This window comes from Excalfactoria chinensis, chromosome 5, assembly GCF_039878825.1.
Source record: "Excalfactoria chinensis isolate bCotChi1 chromosome 5, bCotChi1.hap2, whole genome shotgun sequence".
Lineage (NCBI taxonomy): Eukaryota > Metazoa > Chordata > Aves > Galliformes > Phasianidae > Excalfactoria > Excalfactoria chinensis.
The window spans coordinates 34,995,938-35,021,059 of NC_092829.1; the positions used below are offsets into that span (position 1 = coordinate 34,995,938).

Below are 25,122 nucleotides of genomic sequence, written 5' to 3' on the forward strand. Positions count from 1 at the left end.
CATATCAGGACCTCACGAATGAAGCTATTCTTATCTGTTTGAAAAACTTTCACCAGTTCAACCTGTCCTAGGATGCACTGCTTATGCAGACTGCTGTATGGGCCCTCTCAAAGGCAGATGAAGGATATCTCGGTGACAGCTTTTGTTGCCCTAATATAGAGGTCTGTGGCTGGGAGGCACTTGAAAGGTATCAGTGGGTTATTTTTAATCTCTGCAGACTGTTCTTAATAAAAAATCATTTGTAAGGAGACAGGAATGGCTTTATTTCTAACCATGCTCCGGGACACCTCAGTGCCAAGCTTATCTCCTAAACACATACAAAGACTTTAAATTGAATACATTCTGTGATAAAGGCAACATAAATGACTTGTGTACCTTCCCAAAACACCTTTTCCTTTATCGATCTCATTTGAGTGACCATTGAAAGACTGAGTTAAGGAGGAATTGCCATTGATTTGTTATTTTCTTCCATTTGTATCCATTCTACTCAATGGCAGATCTCTCACAGGATGGCTTGCAAAAGAGCACTTCCTTAAAGGAATGATTCCTGCAGGTGAGACATACAGAGGCTATCTTCGATACCTACCTTAACCTGCATAGAAAAGCTTTGTTGCAATAACGTGGAAACCTTCTGAGCTCTCACTGTAATCTTCAGCGAGTCAAATTCCATTTTATCTATTGTTTGAAGTAATAAGCTTTGAGAAATTTGAAGCAGGCACTACAAATTACTGTTGCCTTTTGTAGGAGAGCAGTATCAAGTACCAAGCAGTCTTGTGGCTTTTCTTTTTAACTGACTGAAAGCAAAGGTGCTGAGGCACTAACGAGCTGACCGCTGCTCTTCCCCCTGCCACGTGGTCCCAATGAATGTGTATGTCCTCTGGGAACGGGATGAACTCGTGCTGGTAAGGCACTTCATACCATTTAAACGTTTTGATAGGATGAAATGTGTCAAATTTACCTTAATGCTCTATGCTCAACTTGCAGCAACTCTGTTTAGCCTTTGCAAACCTCGCAGCGGGTCTCCTAAACAAGAGGGGCCTCCTAAAAACCGTAGTGCTAAGGGAAAATGCTAAGCGCGAGTTGCGTCCGAGCAGCGGCTTGTAGCAGGAGCGCGCGGTGCACGCTCGTGCTCCTTGGCACGGCCAACCCGACGCTGCCTGCTGTTGCAAAGCGACTGTGGTCCGATATTCCGCTGCACGAGGCGGCCGGCAGGAGCGCCCCGACGGCTGCGGGCGGCACGCGGCGCTGCCGGGCGGGAAGCGCTGAGGTGATGCTCCGGAGGGCGCGGAGTCCAGGGTCTCCCCCTTGTCCCTACGCTACCTAAAAGGCAGGTGCTGGCATTGAACGAGGACGGGTAAATAATTAAATAAAGCATACACGTCCCCGCCGTGAAGCGAAGCCTGCGAGTGACCTGAAGAGGAGCTCCGTTTTGTAGCTTTAACGTGCGATTCGGGTAGCGCTTTGTAACGCCAGAGTAATTAGTAAGACGGTCACTGGTGTTTGCAGTCCTTTGTCCCTGAGGAGTTCACTGCGTTTTAGCATTGCACCAGAAGGAGGGATTTCTTGTTAGGTGTGGTACCCTTTGGCTTTTGATTCTTTCTTTTTTCCTCCTCCAATTGTTTCTTCTTCATCTTTTTTTTCTTTCGTTGCGTTATTTTTTCGAGTGCTGCTCTTCTGTTGTATTTACAAAGTGCTGTTCGGCAGTTAACTCGTTTTGCTTTTATTTTTTCTCTTGCAGAGTAACAGTCAAGATTTGCACTATGAGTAACCAGAAATATAAGGAGAACCGGTAAGGTTTGCTTTCCTTCGACAGCTCAGTTTTGTGATGACAGTTAAGCAGAGCTTCCCTTTGCTAGGATCAAACAGATCCTTATCAGTTTAAAATGCAACACTTAGCAGCAGTTAGTGGATTTATCTTATTAAATTGTCTAGCCCCTGTTAATAATGTTTTCACGACTGATCTTACCTTGCATATTTGCAAAAAAGAAAATAACGGCAGTACTGCTGGTAGTTCTTAACAACTGCAGCATACAAATACTTGCCACGGCGTTTAGAAACCGTGAGCCCATGTCATTTTGTAGCAGGGGGGGTCCCACACGGGAACATTAGTCGTGTAGGTTTTCTGGTGTGTTGGGGGAAATTGAGATGCTAAACTCTTCCAATTCAGTCTCTGCTTTTCCACAGCTGTTGTCCCACAGGTGCTGGGTTGGTCCTGTAAATCCATTTTACATTCTAGTAGTAGGCAATAAAATGATTAGTGATGTAGGACATCTCTGACTTCTACGCCTTACTTTTAGATTAATAGTGTTGCTCTGAAGAATAAAGAAAAAAACAGGGTAAACTTCTTTGTGTATTTTCCATTACTTTTACTTTTATTTATTTGTAGAGTAACAGCAGTGTATTGCAGACAAATGTTGACACTGGTGTTCAAAATCTGTCCTTATTCTGACACTGTAATAAAATAACCAAAATACACATCTCATTACATAAGTGTTTTAATTGTGAAGATACAATTGCTTGTTTAGTGCAACTCACGTGCTGTGTCAGACACGCTTTACCTTCTCAACTGACACGCTGGAGGTAGGGAATAGTGTTACTTTAGCTCTTTCTGTTGATCCTTCCAAAGCACGCTGTTTCCTGCATTAATTTCATCTTCCTGCTTTCTCTGCTATTGTGATTTCATGAAAAAAATGCTTTTCCAGGCAGAAACTAATGCAGGTCCAAAAATCCCCAACCCGCAGATCCTATTCAAACTGATGGGTGAGAAACAAAAAATGCTACAATTTCCCCAATTTCTCATGATTAGATATAATTATCTGCAATAATACACATAGCATTCATAGACTTTCAAAAGCCACCAATGATATCTGATGACAGTAAATTTATTGCATTTATAACAAGCGTTTTGTTTTGTTTTTAAAGCACAAGTAGTATTTCTTTGCATCTTTTATTGTTTCATTTGATGTACGACCCTTTCTCTGTAGGTGAGGGTGATGTCTATGATTGGATGCAGAAGCATCTAGTAACTGAAGGTCTATGTGGGTGTCTTTTCAAAAACTAGGAAAACATTAGTGAGCAATTATCAAATAAACCACTTCCAGTATAAAAAGGAGCAGTACCTGAATCCATGGATTCTCATACAGTGTATTTCAGGCATCCTTCTATAAATATATGCTCAAAGCATGGAAGTGGGTATTTCAAGCCTTGGCAGTAAAAGCAGAAGGGCTGGAAGTTACTTTCTACCGTGCAGAGATCAATATAAAGAAAGGTGATTCAATATTAGAATTAATTTGTTTGTATGAGGGCTGCTCCAAAAGCAATGCCTCCTATTTTGTGATGTCAGCCCGTGACATTGGGGTGGATGTTAGTGCTATGGTGGTAAAGGCTGAACCTTCCCACCAATATCCCATTACATTTTGTTGCTGTGTGACAGATGGCAGCAGAGGGGCAGTCTGACAAAATGGCGTCTGCCATGAAAGTGCGTATGAGGCAAAGGTGTGCAATTGAATTCCTCCATGCAGAGAAAATGGCACCCATCGTTCCTCATCACTGCTTGCTGAACGTTTATGGAGACCAAACAGTGGATGTTTGTGAGTGCAGTGAGGCAGCGGGTGGTGCGTTCCAGCAGTGGCACAGTGACAGTCTGTCACCTCTTCTGATGTGGACTGTTATGAGCGCAGCATACAGGCTTTTGTTTATTGCTGGTGAAAATGCTTAGCTAATGGTGGTGACTGTGTTGAAAAAGAAGTGTTTTGTAGCTGAGATTTTTTTCTATCAGATCGGATTATTGTGCTCTTGTATCTGTTGTATTTTCCCTTAAAATAAATAGGAGGCATTACTTTTGGATCAGCCTACATTAAATGACTTTTAACATGTGCAGAAATCTTAAGTGCGAGCAAAATTATCCTTCCTTAATTTCTTCATTTTTCATCTCTTCGAATTCCATTCCAAGGCTGTGACAGAAAACAGGGAGAAGGATTTAGTGTCAAATACATCCATTTCATTTTTGAAATGTCTACAGTGTGTGTTACGCTGCATCTAGAAATGTAAGATTAACCACGTCTGGTTAAAGTAATGCACACACATTTCTGACAACGGTTTTCTTCATGTTAATAAGTAGGAAATGGTCTCATAGAGGAGGTGCTTTTAATGAGTTAAGGAAGAGAATCAACAAGGTGCTCTGTTAGTTTTATGGGTTTGTACACTGCACACAGTGTAGTGAAGGTTGGGGCCTGTGAAATATTGACTTAAATACCCAAACAAACTGTTTTGCAAGAATGTGATCACATGATAATTACAAATGGAAATCAGAACATGCACGTGACCCCAGATTATGAAAATTCCATTAGGCCTAACAAAAATAAACAATGTTTAATCTTATATATAAGCAAGCAGCCATTGTTCCTTCATCCAGATGGATTATTTTGATTCATACCTTGACGTGTGAGTGAATTGAGATTCAGAGTCCTATTGAGGTACTGGAAATGGGGGGGTGAAAAAAAAAAGAAAAGAAAGGTGTTATTAGGAAGCTAATTTTAAAATAAAACCATGATGTGTGACCTGTTGCTGAAACATAAATATGGAATTATGGAATCTCTGTCCTAGTAGTTTTTTATCTGTGGTTGTTCTAAGGAGATATTAATGTTCCTAAAGCAGAATTGGAAAGGTGATGAAAATAAGTTCTGAGCCATTTTGGCAGTGTGCGCTGTGGTACTGAGCAGAAGTATGTGAAGTTACTGTTGAACTGAATGTAGCATACGTGTCTTAATAAAGGGCCACACACATCAGCTGAACTTCTCAGAGCTCTTAGACTGAGTTCAGCAGATCTGCGGTGCCAGCTTCCAAGACTTGTGTGAGCATCTCAGACCCCACACTGCATGGTGTGCTGCGTTCATATCCCTGACTGCACCCTAAGTGAAATACTAAGCGCTGTAGAAATATCTTTAGGCTTTCTGTGCCGAAGACAGATCTCCACCAGTGTCTGTTAATAGAGGTCACTTTGCCAATGTGTGGGAAATTGGTAATCACAGACTGACCCTCTGATTAACCAGCTGAGGTGAGTGTTGGGTCAGCTGTGGGAGCACAGGTGAAGGTAATTCCAGTGTGCTCCCAGAAGAGGTGGAGCCTGACTCCACCACTCCTAGACTTCATTTAAGGGCTGACCACCACAATAACAGCATCTCTTTTGGAGATCATTCCTTCATGGAGTTTTGGTACCGGCCTCTGCATTTTCCATCTAGATTGAAGGCATCAGAATTGGTGAGTCTTTCCTGATTTATAACCTTTTGAATATCTGTTACCATCTTTGTATCATTCAACCTTACAGCTAACTTGCTCTGATAAGCATTTAGAGTGATGCTATATGGGTTCATATTGTCAAATATGAAGTTGATATTCCTTACTGTGGTGCTGAACAAATTTTCATTGTCCACCTGGAAATTGTTTGCAATGTAGCATATGTTATCTCTTATGTATATCTAGCAGCTCATAACTTTGGAGTCATAGTGTGGAAGTTCAAACTTCCATTGCAGAGTACAGCTCACCAGATTAGAGCAATTACACAATGCAGTGTTTCTTGATAGACCTCCATTCCTCTGCTGTCTTCTTTAGAAACCCAGCTCACAAATGTGTTAGCATGTTAAGCTCCGTGTTGCCTAACAAGTAATTTACTTACATTTTAACAGTTTAGCCTGAAAAAACGCCATCTTGCTATTATGCGTTATTAACAGATGTAGATTAATTTAGATGATGTTAGATAACTGTAGTGGAAATGCTTGGTCAGGGCCTGAAGCAGTGATTGAGCACCTGGTGGGAGGCAGGGTCAATCCAGGGGTACTCAGGTGCATGCAATTCTCCTGAGTGACTGGAAGGGCTGGAGCCAGGATCCACCCCTTCCCAGACCTCATTTCAGGGGTGGCAGCAGAAGTGAGGGAGTCTTGTTAGAGATCCCTGTGTACCTGAGGCCTTCAGAAGGTAGGCAGATTCTTTCCTTTGTTTCTGTGTCCAGGACTGACTTTTTTGAGTGTATCCTCACTTGCTGCAGTCTAAGACTTGGCTACTATTGCTGTTGTTGCTGCAGTTTTCATCACATTACAGTGTTAGAATAATGGTTTGTTTATTTTTAAAGTATAGTTATTGTTGTGTTTTTTCCCTGCAAAGTTAATCTCATTACCTCTGACATCCAGTCTGCACTCTATTTCGGCTTCACCACACTCGTTAACAGCTTTACAGGTGTAAAAGCCTCCATCAAATGGACTGGGTTTCCGAATCTCCAAGGTCAGCACACCCTGTTTACTGAACATGCGGTATTTGGCATCCCCAGAGAGATCCACTTTGTTTTTGTACCAGAATATCTTTGGCTGAGGGACACAAAAGAAGAATTTTAAGAAAGGAGGCAGAGAATGAAACTTACTGCTGGTCTAACAATGTTAGTTTAGCCATCAAAAGTGTATGTGTTGTAAGGGCTGTCCACTGCGCGGCAACATTGTTTTTCAAGAAGCCCCTGCTCATTCCAAGTACAGACTCGTGAAGCTAATAAGTCAAGTGTTAAGAATATTCTTTTACTCTCAGATAGCATGTAGAATGCGTAGCTCTGTATCACAAGTTAGTGTAACTTAAAAAACCCTGCACTGGCTACAAATCCATTCCTTCAAGGATTATTTCACTGAGTGTATTAGTGTATTTTCAGTGCTTCAGGTACCTTACAAAAAGTGAATCAAACTGCAGAGATTATCAGAGTGGAATTATAGAATGTGGCCCACATGGGATGACTTGTTTAAAACTGGGAAAGGATTTTCCAAACCACTTAGCACATCTTTAGCAATTTTAGTGTTCAAAATCAAGTTCCTGCTCAGCTGGTTGGTTTGGTAGCAATTGGAGTCGTTGTGTTTTGCTTCCAGTGTATTGTACTTTTGTAAATGAAATTTTTAAAATGAAAAACATCTGTAGGGGGCTTGTTTATTTCTCCACTGTTCTTGTTTATTTCTCCACTATGTGTATTGGTGAGCTTGATATAGACTTTAAAGTGCTTGATAACCTACAGTTTTTCAGAGTGGCAACTCTTGCGTTGACATCAGCTACTCTGAAAAATCCCTGTTGGTGAGTTTCATGTTAGGTATAGAGCTTTTCATTACAGTTAATTTGGGCAATGCTAGTTCAGGAACATATTTGGAAAAGCTGCTTCAAGAGTGTGAGTGTGCTGAAGGAGGAAGACTCTATCTTTTGGGCTAATGTGGAAGGAAGGTTCTAAAGCTTTGGTCTACTGTATTGAGCAGCTGTAAGATAGGAAGTGTTAAAATGTTACGTAATGAAGTAATACAGAAAGTCAAAAGGGTCAGATCACTGGGAGGGAACATCACTGCTAGCACTATAATTACATCATGGATGTAGCCTGAGGCAGCTGCAGGGAGATGGATTTAGTCTGTCTGCCCTTGCTCTCATTTCTTCTGTGCTGTTTTTGTCATTTTGCAGCTGCTTGTGTGACTGTGCTTCCTGAGTTAAACAAGCAGCGATCTGATGTGTTTTGCTTCATAGCTATCAAATCCTTGCACTGGCCTGAGAGATGGAGAAGAGGTGTAAATTAGCAGCCAAAAGGGGGAAGGAAAGGGGTCCTGCTTTTTTATTTTTTGTTGTTATTTAAATTTCTGACAAGATTACATCATACTGTGGTAAATTCCTTCACTGCAGTCAAAAAGTCTGTTTCCCGTTTTTGACAAGCCTTAATTTAACTCCTGGCTGGTACAGTTTTTACTTCTTGTTCCTGACTCAAACAAAAAACATTGTTTTGTTCTCTCTTCAGAGACTTCAACAAATATATTTAGGGTGAGAAAATATTCTCATGAGAGTTAAAACAAAAGCAAAACCTTCCGAATGGCAAGGTTAGCATAAAGCTGCAAGCCATTTTTTTCCCTTTCCTCTGTCTCCACTGCTGCATTGCCTACCTACTCATTTGCCCCATTCTACCTGTGCTTGCTTGTTCACTGGGTTTGGTGAACTGGGGGTGAGGCATAACAACTGCAAAATGACCAAGAAGTCAAAAAGATACTCCTGTAGATCTGGTTCTGTGTACAGCCATTAACTCTAGGGGGTGATAATTCAGGGACATGTACTTTTCCTTAATATAGTTACTTCAGTTATACTGAACTGGCATGAATTCCAAGGCAGCATCTTGGCTTGTATCTGTATCAATGATACTTGATGTATTCTGTACCTTGGGGATTCCTCTCACGGCACAGCTGAGCGTAGTGTTGTATCCTGCAATCACAGACCGGTTTACTAAAGGGTGGGTGAATTTAGGAGGTTCGGAGAAGTCGTGTTCTTTGTAACTAGGTGGCTTGTAAGTGGTGCCTGCAATTCAAGGAAACAAAACAGTAATAACTGCTTTCAGTTCCGGTGAGTACAACCTAACTGCCACATTACTGTCAGTGCCCTCAAATGACAGGTAAAATAATGATGCAGCAAGTTTTAACACTGAGTTTGATTGAAAACTCAATACTTTAGTTGAGAGGTTCTCCCAGTGATTGAATTCCTGCTTATGTTAAAAATGTGATAACCATGTCTGCAGTCTTCATCACGTAAATCTTTACTTTTTAACCCTGGAATATAAGTGTAACCCCACAGTTGTATTATTTTTCAGGAAAAATGTCTAAGTATTTTTTGCAAAATTATTCAGTTTGTACAGAAGTCTGCCTTGATAAAGGCTGTTGATGCTAAAATGCCTTGTAAGCGCTAGTTACTAAGTAATGAAAATACCTCTGGTTGTGCATCTAGTAGTATTACGTTTTTCATTTACAAATGTATTTCTGGTGCTCAGAAGCTTTTCTTATGTTTGTTTTAAAAACATAGTAGTAGTACATACAAACATAGTAGTAAATGTTACCTGCTTTTTGGATATAGGCAGGATTTTTGGTAGTTGCAGCAGTTTCGCTCAATCCACACAAATTTTCACTGAAGACCCGGAAGAAATACTCATTGCCCATAATCAGGTCTGACACTACGCAGTTTGTACGACGGTAGTGGTCATAAACAGTGTACCATTCCTGCAACAAAACTGCACTGTTTAGAAAGATACCTGTAAGAGGTCAGAATGGTATGGAGAGTGTATTTGCTAAAAGAAAAAGACTGGATATTAATGAATGTTAATGTTCTTTCCTGTGAAGATCAACTGATCTGATTTCTTCTCTTTTCTGGCTGGTGTAGTTGTATGAATATTTGCACTTTGGAAAAACAATAATGGCAACATGAAAAACCTCTTTACACTTTAGCCCTACTTGTATCTGGGAGCCTGATGAGAACACATCAACTTGATGGGGCCTTCCCTGAGAGAGGCATTTTCCAGTCTGCCTAACAAAACTGCTTGTCCCAGTACATTCCCTAAGATGCCCAGCACTGAGCTCCTCCCTCCCCTTCAGATTATCTCTGCATTGTTAAAAATGTGATTCAAAACACCTTCACAGCATCAGTTACCACCAGAGATGGGGCAGGCTATGTATGCTTCTCTTTTCCGCTTTGTGTTTTGGCTCCTTTTAGATTATATTCTTAAATGTTTATCTGCCTATGTCATACCATAGGACACCCTGGACACACAACTGAGGGTCATTAGTTTAGCTGTTTTCAATAAGTGTCTGTGTTCCTAAACAAGAAGGTGTTAAAGCTCCTTAGAAATGCAAGGACTCAGTGCAGCTTCTTACCATTGTCTTTTTGTCAGCTTTCTGGACTGTGTAGCCCAAGATCTGTGCATTACCATCATCTTGGGGTGGTGTCCACTCCAGGGCAGCATTAAATCCCCAAACATCTGCCAGTTTTATATTCTGAGGAGGGCCGGGTTTATCTGCAGAGGAGACATCAAAACAAAACAAAAACTTTAGCTTCTGCTTCAGGAGCTGAAAGTGTTGTCATTTCCTCCCATGCAGGGTAAAAATAGAGCTTGATAGCAATCTATAATTGTTCTGCAGCAGTACACTCCATTTATGTGAAGTTGAAACCATAAACAGGAAAGCTGGGAAGTTTTCAAATGCCCTCTTTAATACTTTCCTGGGATGCCTGGAGCCTACTGAAATGTATAGGCAACACAGTAGATGTTGGCAAGGTAAACTCTTCCTTACAGTTAAATAAGAATGTTATGATGAGTGTGATTGCTCTCTTTGCTACAGTTTTATTATGCACTTTATAACCTTATTCAGGTACAGTGAGAGTAAAAATAAGAAATAACCTGTGTTCCTGTTCACTAAGGAAAGCCAATCATTTGAGGCTGTCTGGGCAAGGAAGGGGTTCTAGCCAAGTAGGGTGAGGTGGTGCCAACAAGGACAAAGATCTAGTAAACTGATTCTAGTCCTGTGCTGAGAGTATCTGTCCAGCTGTTAGGAGTGTCAAGCAGACAAGACTGCTAGAGTTGTTTAATAGCAATAAATGATGTGAGATGTTCTGAGGAAAATAGATTAAAATTCTCTTTGCTCAGCTTATCGATGATTATCTGTGCCTTTTTGACTACATTGCTTTGTTCTGATGTTGGTGGGTTCTTACCTATGATTTGAATTGTTATTGCAACTGTATCTGTCATATTTTCAATTTGAAGAGTGACTTCATACGCTCCTGAGTGATGAAGTTCTGCCTTTCTAATGAAAAGGATTGTGTCCGTGTTGCTGTTCCGAATTCCCACATCTTTGGAGTCTAGAGTCTGACCATCTTTCGTCCAGCTTATTTTGGGTCTAGGTTTACCCTGAAGAGAAAGAATTAATTAATTTTTTTTTTTTTAGACTGTTATAGGTTTTTATTTTCACTTTTCTGGTTTATCTTCTAAGTCTAGAAACCCTAACTTAATATGCAAAGCTGCAAGAATTAGAGTTTCTAAATACTTTAAAAAAAATAATGCTTGTGCTGGTCTTGTCCTATTTTTCAGGCATCTGCTAAATAGTAGAAATCTTTGCTTGAGGAGTTAACTAGCTGTTTGTTCCTTCGCACTAACTTCCCTAAAAAAATTAATTCTCTATCCTGAGGCATTTTCAATATCTTTCAAATAATTTCTTTAAAAGTTATAATTTTGAGTTGTAAAACATATTGTATAATTGCTCCCACATGGCAAAAATTGTTTGTGTGACCATCAACCTAGACAAATTGTGGTGCCACACCTCAACACTGAAAAATGATTTTGTGAGTTTAGTGAGCCAGTGTGGTTTATGTTATTGTCACTCAGCCACCTGTGGGAAAACTTGTAGATAATAGTTCTCTAGAAGTTCTGAGTGATACTTTTACAGTATGTTTCCACAGCAGAAATCCCAATAAAGCATAAGTAGGCTATATCGTATTTATTAACTGCATTTGTAGTCAATCTAGCAGAAAAAATATATGTATTTTAAAGTTTCTGTCAGATTAATGTGGTGAAACAGTGAAGCACAGTGCTACAAATACTAGAAGTAGATCAAATGGCTGGGGAGAGAGAAAGTAAGACCATCTGGATCAGGAATTAGGTCAGCTTAGGCTGCCCTGGAACCAAAGCCCAAGGCACTAAAGATAGGACATGTATTGCTCTCCATCTCTAGAATGAGAGAGATCCTCTAGAAGGCTCTTCAAATCACAGCCTGGAATCTACATTGTAAGACTGTGTCTTAGGCTACCAAGGGAGTTTATGATAGTCAGGCTTACATACTGAAGTGCAGTCAGAATGAAAAGAAATATCTGTGCCTTCATATGCCTCTATTTTAGGTTTCTCTGCTACTTGCTCTGAAAGTCTGCACATCTAATTTGTGTAATATTTGGGGAAAAAAAGTAATGCTTTTATAAGAGGCAAGCAAAGATCTGTCCAATTTTACACTTGAAAAGCTTCTAAACAACCTAAACGTTGCTATTCTTTAAGGAACAGTCATGTATCTGGTTTCTGTATCATTTGATTTTGTATCATAGTTGATGTATTATTAACCCTGATGTGATCAGGGTTAATAGTGAACCTTGAATAAATAGTGGGTTTGGATCTTCCTTTTTCCCCATTGGTAACTGATTTTTTTGTTTGTTTGTTTTATATTTTCTGTCAAGGAGTATAGTCACATCAGAACTTTAGCACTGAAATATTAGGCATAAGGTTTTTTTGTCCACTTCCAGTATACTTTTGCCATACTTTTCTTATGCTTTCTTAGAATGTTCTTACCAAATACTAATAGGGAAAGAGACAGCTTCTCTCCTTCAGAAGGAAGCTATAGTAGAAATTCATGAGCAAGGCAAAGGAAAAAAATATATATCTGATCGTTGGTGACCCTGTCAAGTAAAGTCCTCTATTGTAGGGTAAATTTTAGAGGGAACGTTCACTTGTATGGAAGTAAATTTTCCATAGTTGTTTGGTTTTTTTTTAAGGTTTTGTTTGCTTAAGTGTCTAATTTGTCAAAACAAATACTTGGTTGGTTTTTCTGACTGAGTACAAGATTGAGTAGCTCTTCTTTGATTTAATAAGTTGAGCACAGAATCTGGTCCTAAATATCTTGGTAAAAATGATTACAAGAAATTGTAACATTGTAAGGTATCCTTTTTTGTTGGCTGACTGGAAGAGGTATCTCAATTATAAATTAAGCTTTGCAACTGCTGCTATTCTGGTGTGGTTGATCAGCTACTTTCATTATAGGTCTTTCTGAGTGGTAACCATAGATTACAAGCATTCACAGTGTTGGTTTTCATATACTCTTGTATTTATAGGCTGTGAAAAACATAAACAGATAGAAAACACGTTTCTAATACCTATCTCAGAGGGTTGTATTTCTGTAATGTGTTATAGGTAATCTGAGACAACAGTGAGTGATAAAGGAGATAAATAGTGCACAGAGTTGCTTCAGAGGGAGTCTACTGATAGTGAAGAACAAATTTAAGTGCTTTCTCATGTTTATATTCACATATAAATGATTCACAAGGAGTTATAATATCGTACACACTAGGAACATGCAATACCCCTTCAATCATTTGCCCACATAGCTGAGTTTGGTATAAGAATATGCTGACTCCCCTCTTTTCTGCAGAAATCCCACCTGCCTGTTGCATAAGTAGGGCATAGGTTAGTAATAATATTGCATGTGTGTTTTTTTTTTTTTCTTATCTACTTTCTTATCTAAAGTTTGGGTAGAATTGGGAATAGAATTCAGCTCAGGATACCATGGCAACATATTTGATAGAAATACAGTGTTAAATGAGTAAGAAGTGGCCACAGAAGTCAGGCAGTTTTGACAGAGTTGTGAAAAAAAAATATAATAGAAGATACTGGCTTACGCTTTGTCTGGGTACTGTCGTACTGTCCTATTGTGTTCCATGGTTCATGGTCTTATAACTAATGCTCTTTGTAATTTGAAGGTTGTAATTATATCTATTTATATTTTTCCTCACTAAACAACGTTCAATGGAAAGGACTTTTAAAAAATAGAAATAGCAAAGTGTGATTTTTTGCTATGCTTTTTCTGAAAGATGCCCAGTTCTGAGTGCCCTAAGAAGTTTTAAAGTATTAGGAGTTGTCTAATAGTTCTTAATGGCTGAATGGCTGAAAACAACTTTTTTAATTAAGAAAATCCCATTTTTCTTCATTTCAGACATTAAAGCAGCAAATTTATCAGTTTAATTGTTTTTTATGAGTTTAAACAAACTTACATAACTGAAGAGTGGTTAACAAGAAAGGGCTTTACAATTACAGTAGTTAACTTTTCTTCTCCAAGAGGAAGGATTATGAAAAATAAACAAAATCAACTAGGACTTTAAAAGCAAACAAAGAAAAACAAATGAAAAACCCTTCTGATAGTAGGGTGATTTTTAATACTGCTCAACAAGTGGAGCAGTGGGAGCTTACATAAGGGAAACTACTTTAACGAAGTCACGATAAATACCTATGAGTAAATAGAGAACAGTACAAACCTGAAAAGGTATCATTATATTGATCGTCTCACCCACTTTCTTCACCAAAGTCTGTCTGAGATGGCGTGGCAGCCAGATTTTGGGACGTTCTGCAGTTAAGCAATAGTATCTTAATACAAAGCGTTCGATTATTTGAAATATTACTTATAGGGCAAATAGGACGAAATACTGAAGAGGGAGGGCTTGGATACTTGTAAGCATAAGAAAATGGTGTAGACTATTTTTACAGTTGCAGAGCAGGTAATTCTCTAAGCATTTTCAGATGTATTTGACTACAAGATACAGATCTAGTAGCAAATCTGTTATATATTTACAACAGTGCGGGTTGTGTTGATGGTAGAACTTCTGAGACAGTGTTGCATCCGGAATGACAGATTTGGGTGACCTCTGTTGGATGTGAGCCTTATGTGTGGACTTAGTTTCTTTGGAGAACTTTGTCATATAGTAGAAGTGACAGAACAATGGGTATATTTGATTGAAAATGTAATTATAGATGATGATTAATCTGTTGCTCTGTTGTTACTACAGCCCCTTGCAAACTGCCATTTGGAAATGTTTATGGATTTAGAAAGTAAAGCAATCAGTGAATTGCCTTTACCTCTCTATGGTAATTCAGTTACAGTACTTTGAGGTTCATAGCGTAGCACTCCTTCCTTTTCACTAACAAAGGAAGGACTGCAGTGCATGCTCTTTCTTCCAGCCCCCACTTTTCTAAGTTCTCCTTGTGTCCCTTTGTCTTTTCTCGGTCATTTTTAGAAGAGTATATTAGCCTACAGTTGGAGTACCTGTCATCATGTCCATTTAGTTTTGAGCTGCATCGCAGCTCTCATTTACACCGAGTCAGCTTGCTGTTAGTGAGACTCTGGCAGACACTTTGTGTGAGTCAAGGCTGAGCAATCCATTTTTAGCAGCTCTTGATATCTTTTGGACTCCAGTCAAGTGACTTGTAATCCTCTACTACTGGGTGATAAACATGGTGTTAATTAATAACCCAGAACAATCAAGTTCAGATAACTACTTTCATTTGAAGAGACCTTGCCTCAGTGAATGTGGTTGTTTTGCAGTAATGCAACAGCTTTCCTAGCAGAGAGCCAGATATTAAATGATGGTCCCTTAAATGCTGACAGTGACATTATCTGAGGTGAGAAATACATAGTTCTAAAGTTGGATTTTTTTTGTTTTAATAGCTATGCTTTAGAAATAGAAGAGCTGGACAGGATGGCAATATTCTCAGGTTCAGAAGGGTTTTAGCTCACAGTCAAACTGACAGAACTGTTTGGGTGTTATTTTCAGAAAGCAGCACAGCCTTGTCAGACCCAGGATTTTAATGCAATGTGTACAGTTGGAATTTTGACCATAGACAATAGATGAGTGAGACTTATTCAATCTAAATACTCACGCATGATTTCTTGAACAGTAATGGGCTCTTTGATTATTGCTGCTCCACTTTCACCAGCCAAGTTTATAGCCTTTACACGGAAATAAAGTTTGTCACCTGTGACCAGGTCTTTAATCAGTGCAGAAGTACGCTCAGTTAGGCCAGGAAGAGCTGGAGTCCATTCTGCAGCTGCAAGTACAGGATTTTTAGATTGTAATAGTTTATTGATTTTTCCAAACTGATGCCTTTTTTACAACTGAAAGAAAATTTGTATGGAGCTAACGCGAGTTCAACTTGCAATACCACGCTTAGAATGGAATGCACTGAATTGGAAGAGAACTCTCAATCTAAGGGTACGGGATCAACTTTGGGTAGTTTCCTCAGCATTCTGTTTCACAGAGCTCAGGGCAGTGAGGTTTCTCCACATTTATTTTCTTAGCAGAAGATGGGGGGAGCATTTTGGAAGTATTTTTAGCTAGAAAGTGAAGCCTCAATTTATTTTTCCCCAAGGTTTATTTTCTGTGGGTGTCCAAAACACAATAGTTTTTGCAATGCGTTCTTACTTTCTCATTTGATGCTGTAAAACAAAGTTTGTAGGGCCTACTAAGTTTCTTTAATGTCATAGAAATACTACCAATAAAATTATGCTTCTAGTGTAATGACTTCAGGATTCTGATATCTCATTAAAGACTAGAAATGAGTTCTGGGTAAATTAGATCGTCTTAAAGCCCTTGCTTGATAGTTGAGTTTCCTGTCAGAGAAAATTCCATGGCTGAAATTGTTAGTTGATTTTTATTTATTTTTAAATGAGTGTTGTTTTGTAGCATCATAATACAGTACACTGAATGTTGCAGATATGATGCGCTCATAGGTATTCCAAGAGGTAACAGTTACTTGCAAATATGACTAATTTCCTTACAATCGTGGTATTATGCTGGTTTTAGAGAATACACAATTTGAGTATGACAGAAGTATAAGAGCGACTATAGAACAACGCTGGTATTCTTGTTAGTACTTTATCATAGTTTATGATGCTTGTGAATATGACGATATGGTGGATGTGACTATCGTGGTTTTAGTGTCATGTCAGGTAAATCTGGTGGTAAATGCCAAGGATGTTAGTCGCAGGTTAGAGTTCAAATTTAGTGATACTGGATGCAGTTACTTGTTGTAATATTGCAGTGAAACAATTGCAACTGTAGTACTTTAATAATACTTATTTACCACTAGCTGGTAGTTTTGCTTACTTACATCCATCTTTGCAGTATTCCACTATGTAGCCATCTAATCCCCCTGCTCCAATCCGTTCAGGGGGTCTCCATTTCAGGGCAACAGTGGTGTCAGAAACATCCTCCACTGTGAAGTGTGTTGGTTCACTTGGAGGAGCTGTAAGGCAACATTTAGAAGTAAATTCTGAGAAACAGCAATGTTACTGTCAGAATTCAAAGGCTGTAGAAGTTATATCTGAACTATGTACTGCTATTTTAATAAATTGAATTTAGCTGAGGCTCAGCTGTAAAAATGCGACTACTAATACTTCATAATAGATGTGTGGCATAAGATTCCTGTAATGGGGAGAAGAACAAAAAGGTTCTTGTATGATAGCATAGAGACGTTTGTAATAATAGTTCCTGTGAAAGTAAAATAAATAAGAAAGAGAATTGTAAGCAATGCAGTCAAATAACCGACAGAAGTCCTCAGTGACATTTGGAAATCCAAATGCATACAATTCGTATGCTGTATTTTCATCCTGACTGTAATTAGACAAAATTCATCACCTGATAAATTTGACGTTACTTGTTTTGATCGAGAAGTGAAGAACATGATTAAAAGTTTTGACTACGTGTTTACTGAAACACTGTCTCTGCATCGCTCGTTTGTAACAGAGACATATCTGAAAAAAAATACTGGGCTGAAAAACCTGCAATTCGGTGACATACGGGTATTTTATGTATTTTCAGAACAGAAATCTCATAGTTCAGAATGACCACTGGCTAGATTCAATCTTTTAAATATGTTTCTTATCTACTAATCATTAGTGGAGAACCCCAAATTGTGAATACGCACAAATGCTGCTACCAAATCATTGATTCCAAAAAGCAAATGGAAAGATAACTTCAAAATAACATTTGCGACTACTGGAAGGAACATAGCATTTAGTATGCATGGAATAAAAGCAATCATTAAGAATTAAAGAAATTTGACACACTCTGCATAGGTATATATTCTAATCTAAACCTTTTGAATAAACTCGAGAGATTTTACATATTAAAAGATTCTTGATAGATAAATACAGCATTATAAATTGTGCAACGGATTTAAACTGATCTTAATTCCTGAAGTAACTGCAATAATAATACAGTTTCCTCTCTGTAGTTATGTCAAAATTTTTCGTATTCATATGGAATCAAGGACTGTGAACCAGAAACAGGAGATGAAGGCAGCTGGGAGCATACAAAACCACAGTGTACCCCCACCAGAACCTCAAACCTCTTTTCTGAAGCAGTAAGTGTGAGCTTTATCCTTAATCAAGTAGAACTCTACCTATCCCATGAAAACTTTGGACCTTTTTTTTCAGTAGCTCCGCTTGATGGTTTTTTGTTGCCTTCTTTTCTTGCAGACCAGTTGTTTTGTATTTGGAATCCAGAATTAAAAGACCCTTCTTGCAGTACATCCTTTCCTTCTGACCCCTTCACTGCATCATCTGCTTTTGCATTATTTCCTTCAGCAGGTTGTCCCCCTTCACTGATATTAGAAGATTTAGCAACTCTTGTCATTTTAATGTCCAGCTAGTTGTATTTTTGTGGCTCTTCTTTCTAAAGCTTTTAGCAGGGAGGCTTTCTGTGGACTCTCTTAGTTTGTTCTGGCTCAGAGGTTGCAGGAGACACTGTCTTGCTGCGATGGGGTGGATTATTTATAGAAAATCGTTTCCCTAAATATTTTCTTAATCAGCTATCCTTTTTGGCTGCAGAAGGGGCCAGGATTAAGGGAGGACTGGATGGGATACTGTGATATTTGCACCCATAAGGCAGCAGGGGAAGTTGAGAGGGTTGGGCAAATTTCTGTCAATTAGCTCTCCTCCTTTCCAGATCCAGTTTGACTCTCACACTTCTAATTATAACAACTAAATGTTCATCAGCAGTTTCATGAAACTGGAACCTCAGTGCTTTGCAGGAAGGGAAATGAGAGAATGGAGGAGAGGAAGATGACAAAGGAAAAAAGCTGATTAAGTATAGAATAGCTTTTTCCTAACACATTCTTTTTTAGCGTAAGGACGGCTGAAGAGAAGAGGTGAAAATTGTTCTGTCCTCTTTTTTTTTTTTTTTCCTGGAAATAGCAGAGTGTGCTAGAACTCACCAATTGGCATGAAGGGTTGTGAGGCAGGGCTTGGCCGGGACATGCCAATAGAATTCACAGCATAAATCCGCATCTCATAAACTACGCCTTCAATCATTCGCTTGGCTTCATAGGTTAGCTCTTTTAAAAGGTCAAAATTCAGCCTCATCCATCGGTAGCTCTTCTTCTTCTTTCTCTCTAAAATATAGCCTGGAAGGGACATCTTTTATGATATAAAAGAACTACAAATGATTGTTTTACATGCAGGAAGAAAAAACATTTTTTTTTTTCTATGACATAAAGAGACAAACATTACTACATATAACTGAGTTGTGTGAAGCTCTGGTATTTCTCTTATTTTTCCTTTTTTATTACTGTCCTTCAGTCTGACGTTCTTATTTGAAAAGTTATGCTTTCCACAATACAACTCACTTAGAATTGTCTGTCAGTTATTAGGCTTAAGTATGTTTCGCATGCTATACGCTAATTTAGTCAATGTTACCAGGGTTACTTAGGTGTGTGTGAAATAGTAAATCATTGCTGGTGAAAGGTGTGGTCATTCTATCCTGCCATTGGAGAAATATGTGAGACTCAGGAGTCAAACAGAAAACCCTTTTCTTGAAGGAGAGATTGCCTTGAAATGTGTAAAAACGAGTTAAAAACTAATTTATTTCATTCTTCAGCAATCTTGAATAACAGCATCAATAGCAATGCAAAATGTTAATAGGAAGAATATTCAATATTTCCCTTAACTTATTTCATCTCTTTAAAAAGCAAAGTGGCAGAATTTCAGAATGTCTGAAATTGAGTCATATCTCAGCTTCGGCCCTACAGTGGAGTGAATCCTGGCCATGCACAGCTTCCTCTCAGCCTGTCCCCATAGTAGAGGTGTTCCAGCCCTTCTCTGGACCCACTCCAAGAGATCAGTGTCAGCTGTTTCTTTATACCTAGTTACATTTAATTTCTTCTCTTGTCTGTATTGCAGGTGGTGCTTGGTTGTGATCCATGTAGTCTTCTTTTAAACTGATTTTGTTTAGAAACCTAATGATCTTACAGCTATGGAGTGAATATAGAAAATATGCTGAGTAGCGATTTATACATACTGTGTATGAATATGTATTTTATGTGGATTTCTACCTATTTCTACAAAGCATATGTCTGTAACTGTGGCCAGCTACAATAGTATAGGGATATATCAAATTGTGAAGATTTGTGGATTGAGCTCCAGTCCATAGTGTTCACAAAATTTACGGCTATCAAACTTGCAGATGCCTCTTTGGTATACCTGAGGAGTATGATTCTCACAGGGCCTGAAGGGAGATGGAGAATGATAGGCATAATAAGCACAGGCATCCTGCATCAGTAACCTTTCCTTTTAATGTTAGATTGCAAGACAAGCATGGGAGTTTACAGGATGTTTTGTGAAATGAGTGGTGAAAGCTCCTTTGAGGTGACAGGTTGTATGACCATTTCTAATGACAAAAGTTACTCCTGGCATACTTCTTTTCAGTGGCTTTTTAAACAAAGTCAAATGCTGTAAGCAAAAAACCTATAACATAGGTGTTCTTGCTTTTACTCCCTTCATCCATGTCTGCAAAACTGGGAGAAGTTTTGGCAGCTCAGTTTCATTATTCAATAGGTATAATTTGCTGTTGGAACCAAGGAACTTGCATGCATTGGAATTGCAATAAAAATAAATAAACAAAAAGAGAAAAAGACCCTACTGGTTTCTGTTGGTGACATTTGATAAGGCAGTTTATGTTCCCAAATGTACAGAATGTGTGACAGATAAAGATACTGTTTTAGCAATACAGAAATGAGACCCCCATGAAAAGTGTGTAACGATGAGAAGAGGGTGTTAATTTCTGTATCTGTTAGGTGCAGAGTGTGTAGGATGTAAAAGAAATCTGTAACAATATGGAGACAGATGAGAATGTGTACGTCTTTTTCTCCTGTCTTTTAAATTTGCTTTTTTTAGGTTTCTTTGAATGACCATTGAACAGTGCTCTTCATTAAACAAATCGCTACATTTGGAGTCCAGGGCAATGTTCTTCCCTAGGACTGACCAAGATTCTTCCTTGTTTTCCTTTTGAGGATCACAGGGTGTCTTGTCTAACAAACACCATGAACTATAGAGAGCTTACCATGGAACTGATGATATTCTTGATGGTGACAGGTGTTTTTTTGTTTGGTTGGGTGGTTTTTTTTTTGTTTTTTTTTTGTTTTTTTTTGCTGCATGATGATTTTGGCCTCTGGATTTTAGTACACATTTTAAAACTGTTGAAGAGATTGGATTGTGTTTGTGACTCATGGTGTTTAGCTGTATATAAAGTAGAATTAAGTAGTTCTTTATTAAAAGAAAAACAAAACAAAAAAAACCCAAAACACATGTTTTGCATAAGAGCTTGAGGCTTCTAGAACTGATGACTAACGCAGCCACAGCTCTGCTCTGTTGTTCCTAAGGAAATCCAATGGTCCGTATACTAACTGTTAATTTCAGTCTTGAAATTGAAATGGTGCTGCTTTTAGTGTCACCTTCTACTTGGCTAACTTGTCAAAATATTTCTCTGATTCAAACAGCACAGGTAGGGGGCACCATCACCCTGATATTGAAGGGCCAGTTTACAGATGGGTTTGTAGGGTTGCTTTATTACAGAGTGTCCTAGGTTCAGCCTTCCTGGTATGAATGAATGAAATCCTTCTGCATCATTTTAAAGGAGCAGAGAAAAAAGTATATAGGTGAGACTGCCAGGGGACTTTGTATTTCAGTGCTTCTTACCAAGTACTGGTTGCCCACCGTCATATGTAGGAGGTTGCCACTGCACAGTGCAGTAATCTTCTCCAATGTTACTGATCTTGGGAGCTTCTGGAGGGTCAGGAACATCTGTAAGTGTCAGAGTGCATGGGAGTTGTTACTGTTTCTGTTTTACAAATCAATTCAATATTTTAACATTTTTTTTCCTCATACTGTAAGACTAAATCTGAAGAAATTGGTCATCCTGAGGAATTTTCAAATAGTATCAGAGACATAAGATATTTTTTTTCCTCATCACTGTGGTGCTTTGAAAGTGATTATTGCATTCTTTCACTTACCAATAACTTTGACTGTGATATCAGCCTTATCTTCTCCCACTGGATTCTTAACTATAACTCTGTATACTCCTTCATCCTCCTTTTCAGCTCCTTCAATGATGAAGACACAGTGGTCTTCATGTTTCTCCACACGAACTCTGCCTTCAGATTCAAATAGAAGCTGTGGGCAGTGAAAGTAAAAGGTAAAATCAGTGTGACATGTGCCAGGGGCAGCCTAATGAGCCTGTATGTAAGTTAGTGAAAATTCAAAAGATAATGTGAAATCCTTTTTGTATATAGAGAAAATAGAGGCAAAGTATCTCAAACTAATTAACTATAGGTAAAATTGAACCTAAAAGCTTTCTGGGTGGTTAGGATTCATTGCTAGTTATGCACACACGATTGTGTTTCAAAGATGTTACAAAGTACTATGAATTCCTGGTTGGGATAATAGCAATCTAAAGTTTCATGGATAACAGGTGGGTAGAATGTAAATTGAAGGTGATTTGCAAATTCTTTCTAGTGTATGAACAAACATTCTGGTTCAACAGTATATTGGATAACATGGATTTGAACAATTTGCTTCTAAAAACATTGCCATTTTTTTGCTACTGTTAATGGCATCAGTGTGATTTTTTTTGTCACTCAGGAATGCCATATGGGATGACTTTCTGCTCTCCTCAGAGCGATGAGGTCTAAATGTGACCACAAGAACTTTGCTTTGCATTTATTACACTCTCCGTACTTCACGTGCCCACATCTGTAGACAGTAAACAAGAAACTTTACAAAGCGTATGTGCCTATCCAGTGAATAGCACAGAAGAATCTTAACATAAAAACATAAAATATAAAATATAAATAAAAATATAAATATATATGAGGAAACCTTTTGGGGGAAAAAAGAAGGATAAACATTCAAAAAATGGATTGAAAAGAGTTTTGAGCAATGTGACAGATTCCTTGTAATTAAGCCACTGTATGATGGTAATTAGAGATTTTCTTGATCAGCATCTAACTCTAAAATCACTAGATCTGTTTTGCTTGACCAAAGAGTTTGGTTATTGCCATTGTGAGGCAGAATGATGGGTGGTTGTGCTATTTACTTCACCAGTTTTAAAATCTACTGACTTAAATTTTGTTTTCTTCTAAACTGGACCACTGAAGTGGAAAACATTAGGCATGTTTCCGTGTCTGCATTAATAAGGGAACTCACCTTACTATCAGTACTTAAATCACTGCTGTCTTCTGAGGGTGTTGTAGAATCTTCATTGCTTTGAACAAGTTCACCTTTCTAAATAAGCAAAGAAACCACAGAAAGATAAATATTTCTGAGCAGAACAGGGAAGCTGTTTCTGCAAGACAGGAGAAGAGTCCATAGGTACGCTGGGGTGCTTGAACATAAAGGTGTGAGAAATGTAAAGAGCAAAGTGAGAGAGCAAACCAAACTGGGAAGGAAATCAGTATGTGTGAAACTAAGAAGCAGAAAAGGAAATGGGTATGTCAGACTGCAGTGATTTAGAGGAAGGATAAGTCAGCAAAACCAAACCTACGGCTTCATAAACAAAGATGCGTGACGTTCCCGGAGCAGAATTTTAACTGATCATAAATTAGTGCATGTCCTGTGGTAATAGTTATAATGACCAAAATTTAGTAGTGGAATAGTAAGTCTGTATAAACATTTTAACAGTCTGAAATACGGTCAGGACTGTAATACACCATCAGATGTATTCTGAAGCTGTTAAATTGTCTGTTCAGAATTTTATTAGCTAGCATATGCTAATACAGCATTCACATCAAGCCCAGCTCCCTTTATTTGTGTTTTGGGACTTCACACCTTAGAATTAGTAATGTGTATGGTCTGTCTGTTACCCAGTCGTCATTTTGTGAGAGAAACCTTCATTTCATCAAAGAAACCTGTGAGTGAGGGAATCAGGAAAATTGCCCTCGGTTTATTAAAAAAAAAAAAAAAAAAAAGAGAGATGAATGGCTTTTTGTTAGGGTCTGTAGTAATTCTGTAGTGCAGAAGCGAGACCTGAGTTGAACTAAATTTCCCACTCTTAAATAATGGTACAAAACTGAGAAGATACCAGTTGTATCAGTTGTTTGTTTTTTTCATGCTACCTTTGGAACATGTAGCGATGCTGTAGAATATTATGTAATTCTTTTTGTACTAGTTATAGCTTAGGAGCACACAGATGGTGAGGGGTGTGGATGTTCTGAGACAGCCATAGAAGATGCTCACTTAGACTCTGGTATCAAGATTCTAATCTTTGATGTTTTGCAGTTCCTCTGATTAGGCAAACAGCAAGTGTTTTCTGTTTTTATTATACCAAATACTTCACAGACTGTAGAAGAATCATTTAGACTATGAAAAAGAAACTGTCACCTGCAGAACATTTCCATGCTGTTAGATAAGATCATGTTTCAGTGGTCATTAGTTTCACAGAGTCATAGAATTGTTTGAGCTGGAAGGGACCTTTGAAGTCACCTAGTCCAACTCCCCTGCAATGAACAGGGACACCTACAGCTAGATCAGGTGCTCAGAGTCCCATCCAGCCTGACCTTGAGTGCTTCCAGGGATGGGGCATCTGCCATCTCTCTGGGCAACCTGCTCCAGTGCCTCACCACCCCTACTGTAAAAAACGTCTTCAAATACAATCTACATTTCCTCTCTTTTAGTTTGAAACCATTTCCCCTTGTTCTGTCATAACAGACTGTGCTAAAGAGTCTGTCCCCTTCTTTCTTATAGCCCTTCTTTAACTTTCTCTGTTTTTCTCCGAGATTGATAATGTAAATCTGTGTGATATCCTTCTATCTGCATTCATGTACGCATCTGCTCATAGTGTATACAAAACCTACTTTTGGTTGGAAGAGGAAATGATTCATAGAACAATTCAAGATGACTCCTGCAAAACTAGCTAACTTGAAGAGTTGTATTGCAGCTATTTAGTTTTTTCTTCACAAGTTTAAAAAAACAACAACAAACAACAAATAAAGGAGCATCAAAATACTTATTTGTAGAAACTTTAATTCAAACAAAGGCTTGAGAAAGAAAATAAATCTCCTGCTGTGACTTCCTTGCCTCAGCTATTGTGTTAGATTACCTTGCTGTATTACACTGTAGTTGTTGAATGCATTACCTTGTTCACTTTCTGCCAGATGACAGTAGGTGTTGGATCTCCTGATATGGGAACATCCAATCTCAGTTTGTTCCCAGCCACCACAACAATAGTGTCAGGGGATTGGCCCAGACAGTCCAGGTGGATTTTGGGAGGCTCTTTATGAAAGGGGAAAAAAAAAAAATATGGTTTGAGTGTTGCATATGAGAAAGGAGGTCAGTACTCATGCCTTACATTAAAAATGAAAATACAGTTTCCTTTGCTGTTGAAAACGTAATTAGTTGTATATGAGTAGTGAATGTTCTTACCTTCTCTTGGTACAAAATCAATCTTGACCTCTGG

The 25,122-nt window shown here is 38.5% G+C and overlaps 1 protein-coding gene across 1 annotated transcript in view; it reads right to left on the reverse strand.

Annotated features, from left to right (window-relative positions):
* Positions 1 to 1,069: 1,069 nt before the first annotated feature.
* Positions 1,070 to 25,122, reverse strand: part of MYBPC3 (myosin binding protein C3) — a 53,384-nt gene continuing 29,331 nt past the window's right edge. The window contains exons 20-35 of the mRNA XM_072338823.1: positions 25,089 to 25,118; positions 24,802 to 24,938; positions 22,875 to 22,952; positions 21,683 to 21,842; positions 21,369 to 21,473; positions 18,611 to 18,799; positions 16,505 to 16,639; positions 15,275 to 15,442; positions 13,876 to 13,964; positions 10,522 to 10,717; positions 9,690 to 9,829; positions 8,879 to 9,038; positions 8,210 to 8,346; positions 6,173 to 6,359; positions 2,099 to 2,232; positions 1,070 to 1,516 (exon numbers count right to left, since the gene is read on the reverse strand). Coding sequence (XP_072194924.1) covers positions 1,070 to 1,516; positions 2,099 to 2,232; positions 6,173 to 6,359; positions 8,210 to 8,346; positions 8,879 to 9,038; positions 9,690 to 9,829; positions 10,522 to 10,717; positions 13,876 to 13,964; positions 15,275 to 15,442; positions 16,505 to 16,639; positions 18,611 to 18,799; positions 21,369 to 21,473; positions 21,683 to 21,842; positions 22,875 to 22,952; positions 24,802 to 24,938; positions 25,089 to 25,118 — 2,492 coding nt within the window. The remainder of the gene's footprint in view (positions 1,517 to 2,098; positions 2,233 to 6,172; positions 6,360 to 8,209; positions 8,347 to 8,878; positions 9,039 to 9,689; positions 9,830 to 10,521; positions 10,718 to 13,875; positions 13,965 to 15,274; positions 15,443 to 16,504; positions 16,640 to 18,610; positions 18,800 to 21,368; positions 21,474 to 21,682; positions 21,843 to 22,874; positions 22,953 to 24,801; positions 24,939 to 25,088; positions 25,119 to 25,122) is intronic.